Source organism: Amblyomma mixtum, chromosome 4 (assembly GCF_055824585.1).
Source record: "Amblyomma mixtum isolate Tamu chromosome 4, ASM5582458v1, whole genome shotgun sequence".
Taxonomy (NCBI): Eukaryota; Metazoa; Arthropoda; class Arachnida; order Ixodida; family Ixodidae; genus Amblyomma; species Amblyomma mixtum.
In genome coordinates, this window is record NC_143015.1 from 155,290,471 (window position 1) to 155,312,339 (window position 21,869).

The following is a 21,869-nucleotide window of genomic DNA, read 5'->3' on the forward strand; positions in this document are numbered from 1 at the left end:
GTGAACCACGCCCTAAAGGAAGAGGCAAAGGAGGGAGTGAGATCAGAAAGGGAGAAAGAGGTGCCGTAATGTAGGGCTCCGGAGTAATTTCGACCACTTGGGGATCTACTGACAACGCACAGTACACGGGCGCCTTTTGTGTTTGAAAATTGAAAGTTGATTTTTGAGGAAAAGAAATGGCGCAGTATCTAGCTCACATATCTCGGTGGACACCTGAACCACGCCCTAAAGGAAGAGGCAAAGGAGGGAGTGAGATCAGAAAGGGAGAAAGAGGTGCCGTAATGTAGGGCTCCGGAGTAATTTCGACCACTTGGGGATCTTTAACGTGCACTGACAACGCACAGTACACCGGCACCTTTTCAGTGCTGATTGCGATATGTTTCAGGCCGACTGTCACAGACCAGTGGAATGTGTCTCGTCAGGAATTCTCTCGGGGCTGGGGAATTGGGCGAACGAAGAGGACACTGGAATTCCAGGAGGAGTGGAAAGTTCTAGAGCGGTGGTACGGGTGCGATGTTTTTTCTTAAAAGTGGAGAGTCAGGCATAGCCGACTCGGCGACGCCTGTCACGGAAGACATTAACCTTTTGCGTTCCCTCCTGCTCTCCCGCGCGGCGCTCCGAGGGAACTTCGCGGGTTAATGCGTCCCCTCTGCCCCGTCGTCACCGCGTTGGCAAAAGCGCCCCGATGATGAGGGAAAGGGAAGAAGTATGCTATCTGCCGGCCCGTCCAGGTTGCAGCGAGCGGTTGGGACAGTCGGGAGGAAATAGGCAGCTGAAGAGGTTGGGTGGGGTGTCTGCGGGCGTGGAGGGCCGATTTATTGCGCCGAGGTACGCGCGTCCATCGCGCCAGGCCCGCGGCCTTCCAGCCATCGCCGCATCGACAGCCACCCGAACCGGAGGCATCACCGCAGCCCCCGTATGTGAATTGTCCGTCGGACTTTCTGCTTTTTCTAGCTCTAACTTTTTTGTATATTACTTCCTTTCATGCCCTGTACGCCTTCTTGTTCTCTGTAGTTGGATTTGTGTGTTTTTAGTATTGTCTGTCTCCTACTTGTCGCGTTTCGTGTTTTGTATAGTTTTTCGGCTACTGGTGGTGGTAGTGGTTTATTTAAAAAAAAATAAAAAGTGAAGCAAAAGAGTGTTGCCGGCCGCGGCAATTGCTATCGAGCTGCAGGGGAGACGCGCCTCAGCAGTCGGGAAGAGCGGACGTGTCTCACGTCGGCTCCGCCGAATTTTATGATCCTTTCCCGAAGCATTTGCCGAAGCGCTGCGACACCATCTGGCTACACTTCCAGAACAACGAGGAGACCACCCACCCTTGTTCAGGTGGGACCGTTTTCTCAAATCCTTCGAGAATTTGAAGACCAAGCGGATCGCGCGAGTTGCTAAGCCTAACAGTTAGGCCACGACTCAGCTGCCCGCCGCGGCTCCGCGGGCAAATTCTGCCGCAAACCATGACGACCCTGATGGGATACGACCCGGAGGGGATGCAGATTGTCACCATGCCGCAGGCGAAAACCCCAGTTTTCGACAAGGTTACGGAGGCGATTATCCAACGCAAGATAGAAGAGTGGGAACGCGCATCAGCCCGTGACAACCACTCGGCACGGCAGAAAGGTCGAACGCCAGATGGACGCGTCACCGCGGCAGGGGATACGCCGCTGCAGCAGACGCCCCGCACGCAAGTCAAGCGTTGGAAACCTCCTCCGCAGCCGCGTCTGGATAAGCAAGATGCAGTGATCATAATCAAACCTAAAGGAACGCTGGATCTCAGCAAATTCAGGGGAAGCAACGCGGTCGGAAACGCCTTACACATTGCTGCTGGCGTCGACAAGGGCTCAGCCGAGCTCAGCGTTTGGCCCATATGGGAACAGAACATCATCGTCGTCGGGGTGCGAGACGCCCAAATAATCAGAAAGAACCTGGCAATTCACGAAATTCAGCTTGGGGACAAGGCACAGGCAGTGTACTCCTACCTCCGCCCCTCCGACGACACTTGCAAAGGAGTAATACAAGTGGACCCGAGGGTTTCCAACGAAGACATCACGAACGCGCTTCGCTCCCCGGACGCACCAGTGGTGAGCGTGAGAAAATTAGGTTCCTCCAACGTGGCGGCCATCACGTTTGAAGGAAGAAAGGTTCCGTTTCACGTCTTCTACTACGGTGAAGCGGTTCCAGTACGCCTATACAAGAAAACAACGCCAGCCTGCGCACTGTGCGGGAAACTTGGACACCGGGCGGATGTTTGCCCTTGCCCTTCGAAGTCAAGATGTCCGCAGTGCGGTCAGCAAGATGTTCCAGAATCCCACGACTGCCAACCCAAGTGCACGGTCTGCGAAGGTCCACATCCCATGGGGTCGAATCAGTGCAAGTACAAGTACCGAACATCACAAAAAACCAAGCCCAAGACAGGAGAATTCAACCACCGGTCAAGATCCAGGCTTCGGAACCGGTCCGGCAGCAGAGGTTCATCGAGCAGCGGGGACCGACTGACCCGCCAGGACCAGTCCAGCAACAACTCAGCACCACCCGGCTCACGCTCTTCAAGCAATGGACCTGGGACTACCGATAATGTGTCGCACAACAACGGCAGTCGTCCAGCCGAGAAGACAACAGGACCCCATAACAAGGAGCAGCGCAACGGCAGCAGGGTGAGCTGGGCAGATGTAGCTGCCTCCTCCCCCGAAGCGTTGGCTTACAAACGACTTAAAGCAGAGATTGAACAACTAAAATCAGAAAATAGCGCATTGAAACAGCAGTTAGTCATCGCAGTCAATCCAAACAACACATTACCTCCATCGACGCAACAGGCATGTCCGATGGAAGAAGATAGGGCAGAGCTACACCCTCCGTCTCCACACCAGTTAGATGCTAGCACCCCCGAGAGGCAAGCAACTACACCAGACGCACCCCACCAGGCACCAACTCCGCAGGCACCACCATCGCAGGCACTAAAGCAGCAATATACAGAGCACCCCCAAACCCAGGAACGCATCACTCGCTTGGAAAAAACAATTCAAGACCTCATTGAAAATAAATTACAAATTATGATCGAGACGACAATCAAAAGTATGTTCGAATCAGTTATTAAACCCATGATGGAAAACCTCCAACCAGTTTTAATAAGGATGCAATCGCAGGAGATCAGAATTGACCGCAAACTTCAGGAATTATCAGATGTTTCTCACAACAGAGGCACAAAGATGCAGGGTAAAATGGGAACTCGTCGTCTGCCAAGCACTCAGCCAGATCTACAACCTGAGGGCGCACCACATGATGAGGCACAAGTTTCTAGTGTTCAGCATGGCTCCACAACGTAGACATAAACTTACTATCCTACAGTGGAACTGCAGGGGACTAAAACAGAAGAGGGAAACATTACAGCAATACATAGACTCTCATCCCGATACGCCGCAAATAATAGCCCTGCAAGAAGTGAATACGGAGGCTAAGATCAGAGGATACTCAACACATCAAACAAATCCCTCGACATGCATCTTGGTCCACAAATCATGCACGGCAATCACTGTAGACCTTAATCTAGACAGCGACATTGAATATACCTTCATAAAAATACTGCCACAGCACAGAAACAGCAAGGGCACCTATATACTCAATATATATAGTCGCCCCAAACAGCACCGCGTAGCCTTCGACGTGATCTTTCTTAAAGCCCTAAGAGAAGCCCAAAAAGCTCCCCTAGCTATAGTTGGCGACTTTAATGCTTCTAGCCCCCTATGGGGATACCCCAGGGAAGACACGAAAGGCAGAAAACTAGCATCCGCCATCGCTGACATGGCCCTGACCCTACTCACGGACCCGCAGCACCCGACGCGAGTCGGCACCAGCGTAACGCGGGATACTTCTCCCGACCTCACGCTCGTCCGCAATGCCCGCAACTATGAGTGGCTCAATACAGGAGAGACCCTAGGCAGCGATCACTACGTGCTGCAGATCATCTTCGAAAGCAACAAGCACAGCAAACCACGAGGGCAAGCCAGAATTACAGACTGGGAGACATTCAGAAAGGACACCAAACTAACCACATCCGAACAAATAACCAGCTACGAAGATTGGGCGGCTTCCGTTCTCGACCTTAAAGAAAAGCTCACAAAGTCTCTTGCCACCACGGAGGACCACCCAGCTGTTGACAACCACCTCCTACACCTTTGGGAAGCAAGACGTAGTCTTATAAAACGGTGGAAAAAACAAAGACACAATCGGAAACTAAGACTTCGAATAGCCAAGCTTACTATTCAAGCAGACCAATACGCATGGGACCTCGCTCGCACCAATTGGCTAACGAAGTGCGAATCCCTCAAAGGCCGCCTAGACACCAAGGCTACATGGAACCTTCTGCGATGCCTAATTGACCCTCCGAAAGCGAAGAGTGAACAACACAGAAATTTGCATCGAGCCCTATCATGAACTCGTGGATGAACTCACGCGTCGCTATATCTGCACCGCGCGAGACCCACAACCCTACAATAAGGAGTACCGTGGGGAACCGAACGAAGACCTAGACAGAGATTTCACTTCAGAGGAAATCATTGCAGCACTAGCAGATATGCGCCGAGGCACAGCCCCGGGACAAGACAAAATTACTGTCGGACTTCTGGCCAACCTCGGCACGAGGCTCTGCAGCAACTCACGGTTTACATAAACGAATGTTGGCGTACCGGCACCATTCCACAAGCATGGAAAACAGCCAATGTACACTTTATTCCCAAACCCGGCAAGAAAATCAGCATTGAAAACCTGCGCCCCATATCCCTCACGTCGTGCGCAGGCAAACTCATGGAAAAGGCAGTCCACACCCGTCTCTCCAATTATCTTGAGGACAATGAGCTACTGCCACACACGATGTTTGGATTCCGGGCACACTTGTCCACCCATGATGTGCTTCTGCAAATCAAACGTGAAGTCATTGATCCCGCACGCACAAACAGTAACCGAGCGCTTCTAACACTTGACCTCAAGGGAGCGTTTGACAATGTCAAACACTCCACAATCCTCAACAACCTCCACAGCATGAACTGCGGGCAGCGAGCCTACTCGTACATCTGCGATTTCCTTACGGACAGAACCGTCAACATCAGCACCGGCTCAAAACACACAACGCAAGTGAAGATGGGCACGAGAGGCACTCCGCAAGGGGCAGTACTATCCCCACTTCTCTTCAACATTGCACTCCTAAATCTCCCACCTCTTCTCAATCAGGTACAGGGCATACGCCACGCCCTGTACGCTGATGATATAACCATCTGGACAACCACGGGAAGTATGGGAATGATTGAAGAACAACTACAAACCGCGGCGACAAAAGTTCAAAATTATGCCCGGGCGTGTGGACTAACGTGCTCACCCGAAAAATCCGAACTGATAGTCTTCCGTCAACGCAAGAATCAAGACACCATCAATATCCGCGTAGACAACTCACCCATCAAGGAAGTTCAGACCATGAAGATACTGGGTCTGTACATAAATAACAACGGCAACAACCTTCTTTCCCTCCAGAAACTACGGCTCGTGAGCGAGCAAGTCGCCAGGATGATCGCCAGGATAACGACGCGCAAATCGGGGATGCGAGAAGACGATACTCTGCGACTGGTGCAGGCTTTCGTTGTAAACCGCGTCGTCTACGTAGCGCCCTACCTCCGCCTTAAGAAGCGTGACATCAAAAACCTCGACATCATAATCAGAACTGCCTACAAGAAGGCCCTGGGACTCCCTCTTGCGACATCGACGGACCGGCTCTTGCGACTGGGTGTGCACAACACGATCGATGAGCTGATAGAGGCACACCTTACGGCGCAGGTGGTACGGCTCTCCACAACTCGAACTGGCCGACAAGTCCTGAGTGATTTAAACATCAATTGCCCCCGACAGCTAGACACCAAAACCGACATCCCAGCCTCATGGAGAGGACAACTCAAGGCAGCTCCACTACCCAGGAATATGCACCCTGATTTTCACCAGTCAAGACGACAAGCACGAGCCGAAGCCATGAAAAGACACTACGGCGGGCGCGAGGGCGTGTTCTATGTCGATGCTGCGGGTCCCGAGCAGGGAATGACGGCCGTCGCGGTAGTGCACCAAAATACAACAGTCGACGGACTAGTACTGGCTAGCCAGGACATACTGGCTGCGGAAGAAGTGGCGATTGCTCTAGCTGCAACACACACTAGCTCAATATACATTCTCACAGATTCACAGACAGCGTATCGCAATTACCTCAGGGGCAGGGTCGCACCGCTAGCAGCTAAAATCCTGCAAGATAGCTACATCCGTGGCTACCAACCCACACACAAACACTTAATATGGGTACCAGGTCACCAGGGCATCCCAGGGAACGAGAGCGCACATGCCTCAGCCCGAGCATTTCTCCCCCGGGCACCCAGTGCGGATGCCGTGGAACCTCCTACCCCACTACTAACTTACAATGACATACTTCAGCACTTAAGATTATCCCGTCGGGTCTACCCTCCGCCGGCTAAGACACTAGATAAAGGGGAGGAACAACACCTCCGAAAGCTACAGACCAACACTTACAACAACCCACGAAGACTACATGCCATAGACCCGGAGTCATTTGGCTCACAATGCAAATTTTGCGGCGAGAAGGCGGACCTGTACCATATGGTATGGGCCTGCCAACGAAATCAGGCGATCACTGTTAATAACCAGCCAACGCAGGAGGGGTGGGAGGCAGCTCTGTCCAGCTCGGACGGAAAGAGTCAAAAGCAACTCATCGAAAGAGCCCGGACAGCAGCCTACGCCAATGGGGTTCCGGACTGAGAGCTCCAACCACGGCTACAACCTCCTAAACCATTTCATTAAAATATTTTCACCACCACCACCGAGCTGCAGCCGGCGGAAACGAAAGGGAAAGGGAGAGGTTAGTGAGGAGAAGTATAGAGGGGAGCGACAGCAAGAAAGGACAGGGGAGAGCTTTGTACACTATTTACAAAATACAAAAGTAATCAAGTTCGCGCCGCTCGCGCGCTAATGTCCAAGCATTGTCCGAAAATAGGTGCGCGCGAGCGGCCACTGCGCACAATCACTTACACAAGAAGTAAACTGTATGTACATAGCTGCGCGCACGTAGCGTCCTGTCTCGGACTAATCGCGCGCGCGGCACACTGCACTAGCGGCCGGGGTGGGGCGGCCGGCCGCGTATACCGTCCGAGGTAGCACCAACGGAGCGTTCGTAGCACGCGTGCACTACCTGGCGAAGAGCAAGCGGGAAGTCAAGCCTGCCTGCTCGATGAACACACAGAGGCTCAATTTTTTTCGGCTACTCCTCTGTTCGTTTTTACCTGTTTTTGTGTTTCCTTGCATGCGATTAAATATTTGTTTTAACCCATCAACCCCTTGAGTTCCTATTGGAGGACCGACGCACCGACACACGTGCACCACGCACGGGCTGACCGACCTCAACAAATAAACGTTGCACAACGCTCGCTTTTAGGCCACAGGGGAGCGTAAAGCGGCCCCTGTGCCTCAACGGCTTGCACCAGGAGCCGGTTGACGGGCGATAGTTGTGACACCGACCTAGTAGGGGAGGTGATGACTTTGTCGTGAAATGTGCGGTTTCCTGGGAGTCTTTGTGGACTGATGTGATGGCCTCGGCAACTCCGTCATTGACTCCGTGGTCTTCTAGGGCGAGAGGGCTGGCGGTAGGCGTACGGGCCAGTTGTGCGAATGCTGGCCGTAGGATGGGAATGGCGCAGGAAGGTGTCTTGTGGAGCCAGCTGTTTGACTGTGGCCGGCGTCTGTGCAGGCCACCGCCGCAGTGGTGGAAGTGGTGGAAACGTTTGTTGCCAGTGATGTAAATAGTGGGGCGAAGCCCCCTACATGGCACTTGGATGCCCCCTCAATGTGAAGAGGCACCCTTACAACGCGAAGGATAGCCCCTGGAGCGCAATCCGGCGCTGGTCTTGAGTGGACGAGCTGGTCAGAAGAGACCCCCAGTAAGACTCCGCCACGGTTGGTGATGGGGGATGAGGGAAGGTGGGGCATGTGAGGAGGGTGTGTAAGAAGTCTCCTGGTTTGCCGCGAAGTTTGCATGAGGACGGGATTGGTCTGGATATCGGGCATGCAGTAGTATTGGGTATGGAGCAGCCCGGGTTTGTCCCCGGGTAGCATGTGTCGGGTGCATTCGAGCGCTTGCGTTAGTCAACGACTTGAAACTGACGCAAGACGCAAAGCTTTTCCGCTTTCAACACTTAACTCGACAAATATTTAACATTAGCATGCCCTACGATGACCAAGAGGCTCTCGGCGTCTCGCGTTCCGAGCGCAATGCTGGTCGAACGCTAGAAACGCTACTTGCCTCGCGACAGTGCCAGTCGCGACGCTTCTTAAACCCAGGTCAGTCGCGTTCGGCAGTGCTGTTCTTTGAGACGTGTCGCTTCGCAGTTATTCCTCGGTGACCTCTAAGACCTAGACATTGAGAGCGAAGTCCCAGGCGGACGACGATGACCTCTCTCAAGCTTAGGAGCGCTGGATTCGTCGCAGGGCGTCTCCTCGGCTACCCCGGGTACTGCGGGCATCTCGGCGCGGCGGATCACCTCGCCGGAGTGGACGCCGCCATGATGCCGGGTCCGATGGGCACGGTGGCGGCCGACATGCTGGCGCCCACGCTTCCCCGTCAAACGGTGTACGTGTTCCCGCCTCTGGGCCAGTTCGACCCACGCTGCGTGCGCCTGGTCACCCGGGGTCGGGACCCGGCGACGGCGGTCGCCTGCCTGCTCGGATTCTTCAAGGTGGTCTGCGAGGCCGGCTACCGACATGTATGTACTACCACCAGTCGATTTTGTGTATTCGGTGGCTGCTTTCTATAGAGTCGGGATCGATCCAGGCCGCTGCGGCCGAATTTCCACGGCGAAATACATTAGTCGCTCGCGTACTGTGCGACACCAGCGCACGGTGGTCGCAGTTATTCCTTAGGCTCTCACTATATACGGCGTGGCCCCGCCGCGGTGGCTCGGTGGTTATGGCGCTCGGCTGCTGACTGAAGAGACGCGGGATTCATCCCGGCCGCGGCGGTCGAATTTCAATGGAGGCGAAATTCTAGAGGACCGTGTACTGTGCGATGTCAGTGCACGTTAAAGAACCCCAGGTGGTCGAAATTTCTGGAGCCCTTCACTACGGCGTCTCTCATAGCCTGAGTCGCTTCGGGACGCTAAATTACCACAAAACAAAACAATGCCATACTGGCCATACCGTGCCATACCATACCGCATACTGCACGGTAGCACATTCTGTATTCTCCTCTGAAAAAATTCAGGGGGCACTTTGGCCCTCTAAAGTGCTGCAAGGCGAAAGCGTTTCCTGGTTATTTTTCATATTTATTTTGTATTTATTTTTTGCTCCTTTTCTTGATTTCACTGTTTTTTATTTTTATTTTCACATCTTATTTTCATTTTGTTCTTATATTTGTTTATTTTCTTAATTTTATTTTTTATTTTCCTTTTCATGACTTTACTCCTTTTATTTCATTTATGAAGCCCATGCATTCACTAGATGCGCCTTTATTCATGCTGGAACCTTGAGCCTTTTAAGCAGTGACGCCGAAAGGCGGACCAATCTGCCGACACGTCTGTCGACACTTCTGCCGACGCGTCTGTCGACACGGCTGCCGACGCGTCTGCCGACACTCCTGCCGACGCGTCTGCTAACGACAGTATGAGGCATTAAAGGCTTTCGCCTTAAAAATGTAAATTGTCCTTAAATGTGTAGAAAATTAATAGTTTTTTGGGAAAGGAAATGGAGCAGTAACTGCCTCACTTCTCGGTGGACACGTGAACCGCGCCGTGAGAGAATGGAGGAAGGTGGGAGGGAAAGAAAGATTGAATGAATGAGCTGTTTATTTAGAGAGGCAGGCTCAAGGCCGTTTGTTGGGGAATCGGATTGTTAAGGAAAGGAAAAGTAGGGTTTACTGATACATGAAAGGACGGCATGGGTGGTCTAGCCACGTTTTACACTGCTTTGTAGAGGCCACTTAGCATATTTGCCAATATCTTCCCACGTGCCTTTCGCTCCGGCTCTGGTCAATGCACGAAATCCCTCGTCATCGGTGAGAAAACCATGCTTGGCGACGAGGTCGTCGCGTCCCTTGCGCAAGAATGAAGGGTGCTGTAGTGGTGGGCGCCGGAATAATTTCGTCCAGCTGGGGATCTTAGAACGTGCACTGAGATCGCACAGCACGTGGGCGCCTTTCTGCGTGGTAGTGTAGGTGGAACTACCATGCGTTCCACCTACACTACCATCGCGGTCGGGTTCTCCTCTGTATTCCAAATATTGGTGGTCTTTGGGTATATCGTTCCGGTGCTCAGCCCGAGGTCGCGGGATCGAATCGCAGCCGCGGCGGCGGCGTTTCGATGGAGGCGAAAGGCAAAAGCGCCCGTGCACTGTGCGATGTCAGTGCACGTTAAAGAACCCCAGGTGGTGGAAATTATTCCGGACCCCTCAACTACGGCACCTCTTTCTCTTCTTTCACTTCCTCATTTGTCCCTTCCTTACGGCGTGGTTCGGGTGTCCACCGAGATACGCGAGACAGTTACTGCGCCAATTCTTTCATAAAAATAAAGTTTTCAAATACCAGTTTTCATTTTTGCATACATTCCGGACCACAAGATAAGCGTTCGCAAGTCTGACGGACTGCTTTCCTTGCATAGGGGCAATGGGAACGTCTGAAAACATTCTTTACAGTATCAGGGGTAGAGGGCATTCCTCGACCACGAAGGTAAATGCGCTGTGGCGTTCGATGAAAACTGGTTCGATGACGGCTAGTCGTTGGCTCGGACCTTGGCCCGTTGGGCTCTTGTTAAAAACGCGAACGCAACAGGTTTATTAATCGTGCTATGTTAATAACGGAAGCACTAGTACGAGATCAAGGTAACTTTTTAGTCTGAAAGCACTTTCTGCTGCCTTTTCAGCTAAAGCCGTGGGATGAGTGAAGCCGTCCGGCGGGTCACGTGACTCAATTTGCGACGACTGTAAAAACAGCTTTGAAGAGATTTGGCAATGGCCCTGACGGTTGGGCATGTGATTATGACATACCCTAACATGGTCCGTGGCCATATATTTGACGTTGAGGTGACCTTGGTCGAAATTACTAAAATTGAATAGTGGGAGACCCGGGTTCGAACCCGACCGCGGCGGCCGCGTTTCGATGGAGGCGAAACGCAAAAGGCGCCTGGGTGCTGTGCAATGTCAGTGCACGCTAAAGATCCCCCGGGGGTCGAAATATACCAGAGACCTCCACCACGGCACTTTTTTCCTGTCCTCTTTAACTCCCTCCTTTATCCCTTCCCTTACGGCGCGGTTCGGGTGTCTGCCGAGATATGTGAGACAGTTACTGCGTCATTTCCTTTCTTCAAAAACCACTTTTCGATTTCTAAAGACAGTATGACAGTCCCCAAGGTGGCCCATGCCAAAATGTAGCGTGAACCACCCGAAATTTGACTTTGAAGTGACATTGGCCGAAATCGACTTTGGACGGTGGGTTTCTGAGAGGTAGTATTGCACGTCCCCAACGTGGCCCATGCCCAGATATGGAGTGACCTACTCGAAATTTACTCGATGTAACCGAGGCCGAAATCGACGAAAATTGTATCGTGGGTTCCTGAGAGGATGTATGACACGTCCCGTCGTGGCTCATGCCCAGATTTGGCATGGATCACCCTGAATTTGACCTTGAAGTTACCTTGGCCGAAATCCACGAAAATTGTATAGTGAGTTTCTGAGAGGTTTGTATGTCACGTCCCGTCGTGGCCCATGCCCGGATTTGGCATCGATACCCCTGAATTTGACCTTAAAGTGACCTTGGCCATAACCGACGAAAATGGAGTGGCGGGTTCCTGAAAAGTAGTATGGCACGTCCCCAACCCGGCCCATGCCCAAATATGACACTGACCACCCTAAATTTGCCCTTGTGACCTTCACGGAATTTAACTGCCTGTGAATGTGGGTGTGCTCGGGTGGAAGACAGGCTTGACCTAGTCTCAAAATGAAATTGGCCCACCTACAAAAATGGGGTTAGCCCACCCCCCAAAATTTGGGTGGCCCATCCCCGAAAATTTGAAAATTGAGTTCAGGCTTCACACGGATGCATACGCCGCCGTACAGTTTTCGCCTTCATGGCCCTCCTAATGCTACCGCATCAAAATGGCGAACGGAGCTCTGGCTAAAAGAGTTGCGAGGGTTACAGGACGAACAGCATGGGTGTGGGGCTCGTCCTGAAAGCAATTGTAAACTTATTAATGCGAGCAGGGGAGCACATTGCTGACCTAAAGTGCGGTGAGGCGAAAGCCTTAAGCGCGGTGTCGCTGCTTGTGTCACTGATGTGTGGTTTAAGATGCTTCGCCTCTAAGAGTGGAACGCGACAGCGTCTTGCAATGCTGCCAGGGTCTCCACAGAACGCCATCGCCCGTTCGACTGTTCGCCTTGCTCGTCGGTGAATTGCTTTTTGAGGACAGGAAATGTATCCGTCTCGCATATCTCGGTGGACACCTGAACCTCGCCGTAACGAGAAGGAAGGCAGATGGGAGTGAACGAAGACAACCCTGTTTACTAGACGCGTCTTTGTTCATTCCAAACCATCTAGCTGACATGGCGGAGTGGTTAGCGTGCTCGTATCGCACTCTGAAGACCCTGGTTCGGTTCCCCAACTCTACCAATTTCCTACTCGGTTTTATTTATTTATCTGGCCTTACTAGAAAGGTTAATCATCATGAAATTATCATAGAATGGCTTAAATTGCGTTCTGATACCATTCGAATGCCATCGATTAAGTAATGACTGGCATATGCCCATATAAGGCACGGAACCGAAACGCAGACACATCTGCCGACACGGCTGCTAAAGACAGTATGAGGCATTAAAGGCTTTCGCCTTAAAACATGTCCGCAGCAGTTGTGACCTTCTCAGAAGAGGTAGCATCAAATGAGAGGTTGTGATCGATAGAGGACGATGTGAGGATACTGCGCAAAACAAACTGTGTCGATAGAATTATAAGTTTATTAGAGCCGAAAGTGTCGAAAAAACTTCGAAATAGCGCGGACGTCGATAAAATGAGTGGACGAGAAATCAGCCGTAGGATTCAAAATTGTGGGGAAATGGGCAAAAGAGTGAAAAGAAAGTTTGAAATAAACTGAAATGTATTTGATGAGTGATAATTAATCGAACAAGAATTTTCATTGACATAGATTAATTAGTTAATTAATTATCAGCACAAACCATTCCACGGATGAATAAGCTGGACGGGGATATAGTAAGTGAACGGGAAAGCAACCACGGCGCCCAATTTGAAATTCGGCCGCGGCGGCCGAATTTCGATGACAGGGAAATTCTAGAGGCCCGTGTACTGTGCGATGTCAGTGCATGCAAAGAACCCCTGGTGGTCGAAATTTCCGGAGCCCTTCACTACGGCGTCTCTCATAGCCCGAGTTGCTTTGGGACGTTGAACCCCAATAAACCAGACCAAACCAAATTTGAAAAACCAAAATGGTTGATTGAGATAAAAGAAGGTATGATCAGAGTAAATAAATCGATATTTAATTAAAGCATTAGATAATTACGCTGATTCAGCAGCTAAATTAACGAACAAAAGAAAATGATAAACAGAGGCAAAGAGAGGCGACGAGTGCCGAGGAGGCGTCAGTGCTTTGGCATTCTCCCTGTGCGGGTTGCCGCAGTGATCTCTTAATTTTTATGAAGGATCAGACAGAGACAGCGCACTTGGGTTGCGATTGTTAGCAGAGCGCGATCAGCCATCTCGCTTCGGGTGACGTGAGACTCGCGTAAGAATTGGCAGTGCCTTAGCTCGGCTATGCCAGGACATACGTAGCGAAAGCAGGCATGCGACACAGCTGGCGAAGCGAGCGGAGGCAAGCGCAACGACGAGGCAAACGCTGTGACGTCATACCAAACGCAAGTTCGTGGCCAATGTATAGATTTCGCTACAAAAAAGCCTGACGACGGCATGACCCAGGTATTGCGCGCCAGCGACTTGGACGGCGTGTGGCTGGACGAGGTGCACGTGAGCTCGGCGTTCGTGCGGCGCCAGCTGCGCTCCCTGGGGGCGGACGGCGCGCCGGACGCCACCATGGACGACTTCTACCTGCTGCTCAGCCTGATGCTGTGCAACCTGCCGCGGGCGCGGGGCTCCAAGCTGAGCACCGACTGGTTCCAGAACCGCGTCAACGACCTCACCGAGCTCTTCCCGAACGTCTCGGAGCCGCCGCGCGTGCCCCTGTACGGCGAGGAGCAGGCGGACGCCATCTCGCGCTTCGGCGAGCAGTGGCCGCACACCAGGGCGGCGCTGTGCAGCGCCCTGCTCAAGACGCGCTTCCAGGTATGTAGTACATATACCGGGTGTTTCAGGGAAGATTTTAATTTTTTAAGATAGGATTTTTTAGCTAAAAATATGGCTTTTGCGTCATGGTACTGTTAGGGTTGGCGGGCTGCAGAAAACCGGTGAATCATCTTATCTAGTAAGGTGGTTCATCATCATCAGCCTGACTACTCCCACCGCAGGGCAAAGGCCTCTCCCATGTCTCTCAGTTAACCCTGTACTCTGCCAGTTGCGGCCACCGTATCCCCGCAAACTTCTTGATCTCATCCGCCCACCAACTTTCTGCCGCCCCCTGCTACGCTTGCCCTCTCTTGGAATCCACTCCGTTACCCTTAGGGACCAGCGGTTATCTGGCCTTCGCATTACATGCCCTGCCCCAAGCCCATTTCTTCCTCTTGATTTCGACTAGGATGTCATTTAACCCCCGTTTGTTGTGGTTATCTAATTTCGAATAATTAATTAACTTTTAATTATTAGAGTTAGGCGCCTGGTTGCAGTTAGAGATTTGTAGCCGATCGTTAGTAACCGCCATATCAGCTTTTAGAATTTAGAAAATGCGATTACCCTTGGCACTGTGTCCCAAAAAATTTTTGCTACATCGTGCCCAAACACATGCACTTTCGAAGAGCATGCAAGCAAAGCAACCCCTCTAGTGTCCGTCACCAGTCGAAACAGCCAAATTTTTCCGGGTCACTGAACCTGAAGCTTTCACTTACGCACCAGAACATAGTGGAACACTATATGAGAAAAGCTCACTGAGGGATGGCCTCTTCCTCACAAGAAGACTTCTCTTTCTCTGGAGAGCTGGACGAGTTCAGTAGTTAACTAGAGCACTATGGTTGTACGTCTGTTGCCATTCAGCGTGGCGCGTCCAACTTCCGTGCCGACGAACTGCCTTCGTTCGTCTTTCAGTTCTCGTTGCAAGTCAGGACTGGAAGCATTCAGCAATGTGGCGTAGCAGTGTGGGTAAGACTACAGGGGGCACGGGGAGATATCAGCATGCGATGAGGAACCCTTAGAAATCGAAGGCATCAGGCGTGTGGAAATCAGGAAGCAAAGGTTTTGTACATCTAAATTCTTTTTTCTCTCACATTTCTTTCTTTGTTATTTCTTTTACGACCAGGTGCACTGTACTGTTCTAGCCAGCTAAAAGGGGGCACGCGGAGGGTCATGTCGCCAAGCGGGCCCATTTGTATTGATCTTATAGGGTCCCCTGCTGCGGTGGATCAGTGGTTATGGTGCTTCTGCTGCTGAGCCGAAAGACGCGGGTTCGATCCCGGCCGCGGCGGTCGAATTTAGATGGAGGCGAAATTCTAGAGGCCCGTGTGCTGTGCGATGTCAGTGCACGTTGAAGAACCCCAGGTGGTCGAAATTTCCGGAGCCCTTTACTACGGCGTCCGTCATAGCCTGAGCTGTTTTGGGACCACAAGAAACCGATAATCTTATAAAGGTTCGCGTATGGGTCCCATAAGGACCCATACTTGCATTCATTATCTAGTTCCTCTATGGATCTTATCACTTGGCCAACTGGGCCGCCGCGCTGGCTCAGTGGTTATGGTGCCCGGCTGCTGATCCGAAAGACGCGGGCTCGATCCCGGCCGCGGCGGTTGAATTTCTTTGGAGGAGAAATTCTAGAGGCCCGTGTGCTGTGCGATGTCATTGCACGTTAAAGAACCCCAGGTGGTCGAAATTTCCGGAGCCCTTCACTACGGCGTCCCTCATAGCCTGAGTCGCTTTGGGGCGTTAAACCCCATAAACCAAACCAAACCGTGGTCTGTTGGGTCATGTCCCTCCCTCCTTCTGGCCCCGGCCGCAGGGCCCGATGCAGCAGGTGCAGGAGTACGTGTCCGTGGGATGGCGCTTCGCGGGCATGAAGCACGTGCACCTCATCCTCGAGTTCCTGGGGGGACGCAACTCCTGGGTGCTCGATGTCATCCCCGAGCTGCGCGCCAGGGGCGATCGCCTGCAGGTACGTGCCCGCACTGCCGGTACCATTGGCGGTGGTGCTCAACAGCGGTGCCCGCAATTATGGCTGCGCATGCATGGCACGTGACGGACGGCAGGACACCGATCTTTCCTGGTGGCCTCCGTTCCTCCCCGATACGTGCTGTCCTGACGTCCATGGATCATATCGACGTCCATGGGTCTAAGTGTATTCGTCGTCTACGTGTATTTTCTTCGCGTTTAGTTAATTACGCCTCATCAACCAAATTTTTCCCACGGCAACATTTTATCACGCACTGTCTGTCACAATCACACTTTCACACATTTATCTTCAGAGAGTGACGTAATCACGCGGGCAAAGTTTGCGGACACGCTTTGCTGACACTACAAAGCCATACAGTGTTCTCGCGTTAATAAGCCTCATTCTTTGCTGCGCCCTCGGGGCGTACATATGCAATACCTGCTTCAGCTACATTTAACTACAGCATCCACTATTTTTTTCTGTAGTAACGGTGAGGAAGCTTAATGCCATGCAACCATGCAGTACACGTCATCACTGGCGGTAGCTGTAAGGGTACTCAGCACTGTCACTTGGCTTTCTCCCGCGCTAGACATGACTCTATACCCAATCCCATCAAATGCACTCATCTATACGCACGTGACTCTTTGCTGTCTACAGAGTGCTGTTAAGAACGGGGCCACACAACCCACCGCTGGAACCAGTGTTAGAGATGGGGCTTCTATCCCACCGCTGCCACCAGTGTTGGGAACGGGGCCACACACCCTCTGCTGGAACCAGTGTTAAAGATGGGGCTTCTATCCCACCGCTGGAACCAGAGTTGAAGACGGAGGGGTCCTGGAGAAGACTAACTCGTTTAGCCCCGCAGGAACCGGCTCCGAATGACGATGTCGGACTGCGTTATCGAGGAAACTGTACAAAAGGGTTTATTCTACATATTTACAGATGAGAATCGAATGCACTGCAATGCGAATGCTCCTATCACACAACAACATCCCGTTAAATACGGTTCGCGTTCCCTAGATCCCTGACTGGGGAACTTGGTTCGAATAACGTTGTCCAATCGGATGGGCCATTGATGACGCTGGCGGTACCACCCACGGCACGGGGCGGTGCTGAAGCTCTCTCGCTCTCTCACAGCTCGGGGGATGAGAAGGGGAAGACAGTCATCAAACACAGATGCGTCACCTTGACCACTGCCGCAAGTGTTCTGTGCGTTGCCTCCGTGCGAAAGCAGAATCCCGCAGACTCCTCGCAGGTGGTTGAACCTTCTCGAACTCCCCCGCCGGATGGCCGAAGCACGAGACTCCTTCGACACAGCGTCTTTCAATTAGCAGCCTCGCTCAGCGTGACCTTGCGTAGCATCATCCAGTCCGGTGACCCGAAGGTCGACTCGGCCAACGTATACCGGTGCTTCTGCCGTGCTGCTGCCGTCGCAAGCTCCTCGCCGCAGCTTTGCCTAACGACGACACTCGTCTGACAGTAATTTCTCCCAGGCCGGTGGGAGACAGCCTCCTTCGATCGGTTCGGAGGTTCGGTGATTTGGAGTGCAACAGCCCCGGCCGTCGTCGTCTATGCTTCTGCCGCCGGCGCCAGGCCTCGTCATATCCCTTGCTTTGCGATGAGTCACACCCGGCTCCTAGGACCACGTTGTCCACTCTTAACAGTGCGTAGAGATGAGGTCATTTGATGGGCACTGGATTCTTTGCTGTCCACAATTCTAGAGGCCCGTGTACTGTGCGATGTCGGTGCACGTTAAAAAGTCCCTGGTGGTCGAAATTTCCGGAGCCCTCCACTACGGCGTCTCTCATAGCCTGAGTCACTTTAGGACGCTAAACACCCATAAACCATCTTTGCTGTCCACGGTTACGTTACACCCGTCCCTTGCTATCCCTTCCGTTACTGTGACAGACCTTACGTTGCCTTCTGATCTCAGCAAGGGCATGTATCACTGACTCGCGTTTAATTGCTCCCCTCTGTCCCGTCCGTCCGCAACGCGCAGGCGTTCCTGTGGGCGTACCAGCGGCTGGGCGCGGACGGGCCGTACATGAAGCTGCTGAACCTGCCCGAGGCGGCGACCACGCTGCGCAAGCACCTGGGCCTGCACGTGGCGGCCGCGTACGCGCTGGCCGTGCTCGAGGACGACAACTGGCTCCAGTACAAGGGCGTGCCCCGCGACCAGGACGAGGAGGCGGTGCTCGCCAAGATCTCCGATATCAAGCGCATGGGGCTCGGCGCGCCGCCCAAGGACGCCCCGGCAGTGCCGCCGACGGCCGACGACCACACCGCCGTGGACGTCGCCGGAGCGGGCGAGCCCGCCGCTACCCCGTCCGCCGCGCCATAGGGCCACCGCCCCCGCAGGTGCCCCATACTCTCTCTCTCTCTCTTTTTTTAACGCGATAGCATTTTTTTAACGCGATAGCATATGCCTCACGAGCCACAGCCAGAGACGGTGGCCTAGTGGTTATGGCGCTCGGTTTCTGGCCGCGGCGTTCGAATTTCGATGGATGCGAAATTCAAGAGGCCCGTGTACTGTGCGATGTCAGTGCACGTTAAAGAACCCCGGGTGGTCGAAATTTCCGGAGCCCTTGACAACGGCGTCCCTCATAGCCTGAGTTGCTTTGGGACGTTAGAACCCCAAGAAACCAAACCAATCCAAACCTAAACCAAAGAACCCCTGGTGGTCGAAATTTCCGGAGCTCTTCACTGCGGCGTCCCTCACAGTCTGAGCCGCTTTGGGACGGTAAACCACAATAAACCAATGAACCAATGTTCAAAACAGGTGCTTCCGAGCTTGCGCTATCGCTCCCAGCTTGCCTCGGATGCACGCGATAGTCCAGGGATTGGAAAAATCTGTGCAAAGAACGCGTGCACAATTAAGAGGACCTGAATAGAGGAGGGCTTTTTTTTTCATCTGTTCAAGCGTCGTACCACGACTTAACACTATCATGTTGTGGAATCTGCTGACATCATTGTATTCCGCGCAGACGAGCTGGCACGGCGACGGACGACGGCGACGACGACACCACCGGAAGGGTCGCAAGAGGAGGAGGGCGAGGATGGGAAGAAAAAGCCCGGGTATTGCCATCGAAAGACCGTAAAATATGCGGCCTTTCTCTCTCGTCCCGTGGCCTACTATCGCCATCTTTCCCAGGCACCACGAACTCTGCCCTTCCGTCGCCCTGACTCACGTCGTTTCGCCAGCCAGCCGTCTGCCTCCGCTGGCGCGCCCGGAACAGCCGGATCTTGGCGGCGGACCAAGACTCGCGCTCGCGGAACCTGGCAACCCTGCGGCTCCGTGATGACGTCGCTGCCCCGCTGAAGCATGGCAGCGGCGAACAGGGCAGCGCGTTATAGATGAAGAAATAAGTTTTCGTCCATGCGTGGTTTCCAGGCGAGCTTGCGTCCTTAGCGCTCTCTGCGGTGGCCGCGGGCAGCAAAGCAGGGCCGCACGGAAGAGACGGGAAAGGGCACCTGTCGACGCCGACGGTGGGCCCCCCGTAGGCGTTTGTCTGGGGGGGTGCTGCCGCCGCCATTTTTGCGGTCGTGAAACAATAAAAGGGCTTCCAGACGGTCACTCCACGGAGTAGCTTACTCACCCGCAGCTTGTTTGTTGCTCCGTTCGACAAATGATCGAGGTGCGGCCAACTGACAGTGATGCCATGTGATCATGCATGTGATGCTCTTGCATGAATGGATGGATGACAATGACTTTACCCTTTGTATCGGAAGGAAACTTCCGCCACCTACCCAATAATAACGCCTTTACATTTTAAGTGTGTTTGCTGCAGTACTCGCATTGCGCAAGGTCGCGTTAGTATGAAACAAGGTCATTGAAGTGGGACCAGTGGGAGGTACCATTGATACACTGATTGCGGACCACCTAATAGGCGTAAAATGTTTGGAGTGGTATCACATGATTCAGCGCGTTATGAAGCATACGATTACTAGTCGAATCAGAACGTAGCATATCACAGGGATTCGCACCGACGACCTTTGGTTCTCCAAACCATGACTTCTTGAAACTTCAAACGTCAGTTATGGCCAAACTAATTGAGTTAGGCACTTCGTCGTCTTGCGCTGTATACGTTGGCATAAAAAAGTTTGGCTTACGGGGTTTAACGTCCCAAAGCGACTTAAACCGTAGTGAAGGGCTCCGGAAATTTCGACCACCTGGCGTTCTTTAACGTGCACTGACATCGCACAGTACATGGGCCTCTAGATTTCGCCTCCACCGAAATTCGACCGCCGCGGCCGGGATCGAACCCACGCCTTTCGGGTGAGCAGCCGAGTGCCATAAAAAGTAAATATCCGGATATAACGAGAAATTTGTACCGGATATAGCGAAGAAGGCTAATGACACTCGATACTCATACGTTGCCTCGATTTCTAATGCCCAATACTCTTACGTTTGCCTCAGCGTTTTGCTCTTTTTGACTTTTTTTTTCTCAATTTCGGGCCCGCCACGGCAGCTCGGTTGTTACGGCGCTGGGCTGCTGAGCCGAAAGACGCGGGTTCGATCCCGGCCCGCGGCGGCCGAATTTCGATAAAGGCGAAATTCTAGAGGCCCGTGTGCTGTGCGATGTCAGTGGACGTGGAAGAACCCCACGTGGTCGAAATTTTCGGAGCCCTTCACTACGGCGTCCCTCATAGCCTGAGTTGCTTCAGGACGTTAAACCCAAATAAACCAAACCAAACCAATCTCCATTTCGGCTTTCCCTTTTGAAGCGTGTGATTCGAACTGCGCTTTTGCCCTTTTGTCAGACAAGTGGCGGTGCTTACGACAAGCGTTGGAGGGCTTGTGCAGCCTGGGATTCTCATGCTCAAGCCGAAGGGAAATGGGTGGGTCGCTTATCTACGAGACGTAGCCGGCACTGCATTTCGCGTTATTTGCAAGAAACCTCAACGCTATCCGCACCCTAAAATGCCACTCAAAAGTTGCTGTCGTCGGTGGCGTGCTGCACCAGCAGCCATGCTTTTCTTTTACTTAAATAATTCGCAGGGAAGGGTGGCCCGAATTTTCAATGAAACCATGGCAAGCCACGGGGTGGTTAACTAGGCACTTTGACGGACGCGACCTATATATGCTGAAAAAAAAAAAAAAAAAACGCCTTCGGAACTGCACTTATATAATTGCGCAAGACACGACTGCACTCGATCGCACGAAAACTCGGCCCAACGGGATAGTGGCGGGAGCCACCGGGCGCTATTTTTTCCTATATATTTGGAGCGTCAGCTTTTAAATGATTGGAAACACCGCATTTTAGAGCGAGAGCTCTCTACTCCGCGGGGAAAAACTTCTGATTTCGATGTGGAATGCCTCTCAAGGTCAAACCGAACTTTACTGCGTGGTGGTATGGCCCAAGCAGTGGTAGTATGACAACGCGATCGTATGACAATTACCATTGGCTACGTGACCTTGACATTTGACCCTTGAAATTCGATTTGAGACAGTGGGCACCACATCGACGATAACCTTCAATGCATCACAAGGTCAAACCGAACTTAACTGCGCCGAGGTATCACCCAAGCTATGGTAGTATA

General features: G+C 52.6%; 1 protein-coding gene across 5 annotated transcripts; it reads left to right on the forward strand.

Annotated features, from left to right (window-relative positions):
• The first annotated feature begins 737 nt into the window (after positions 1-737).
• On the forward strand, positions 738-19,902 carry LOC149348871 (uncharacterized). 5 transcript variants are annotated; one of them, XM_089540986.1, is made up of 6 exons: positions 738-916; positions 8,521-8,795; positions 14,000-14,362; positions 16,179-16,331; positions 18,328-18,686; positions 19,313-19,902. In XM_089540986.1, exons 2-5 carry the CDS (start codon positions 8,595-8,597, stop codon positions 18,667-18,669), a joined length of 1,059 nt encoding a protein of 352 aa, XP_089397112.1. In that variant the 5' UTR covers positions 738-916; positions 8,521-8,594; the 3' UTR covers positions 18,670-18,686; positions 19,313-19,902. The 5 variants fall into 5 exon arrangements, with proteins under 5 accessions (XP_089397112.1, XP_089397113.1, XP_089397114.1 ...); XM_089540987.1 differs by lacking the exon at positions 738-916 and adding an exon at positions 7,840-7,973; XM_089540988.1 differs by lacking the exon at positions 738-916 and adding an exon at positions 7,848-7,989.
• The last annotated feature ends 1,967 nt before the right edge of the window (positions 19,903-21,869 follow it).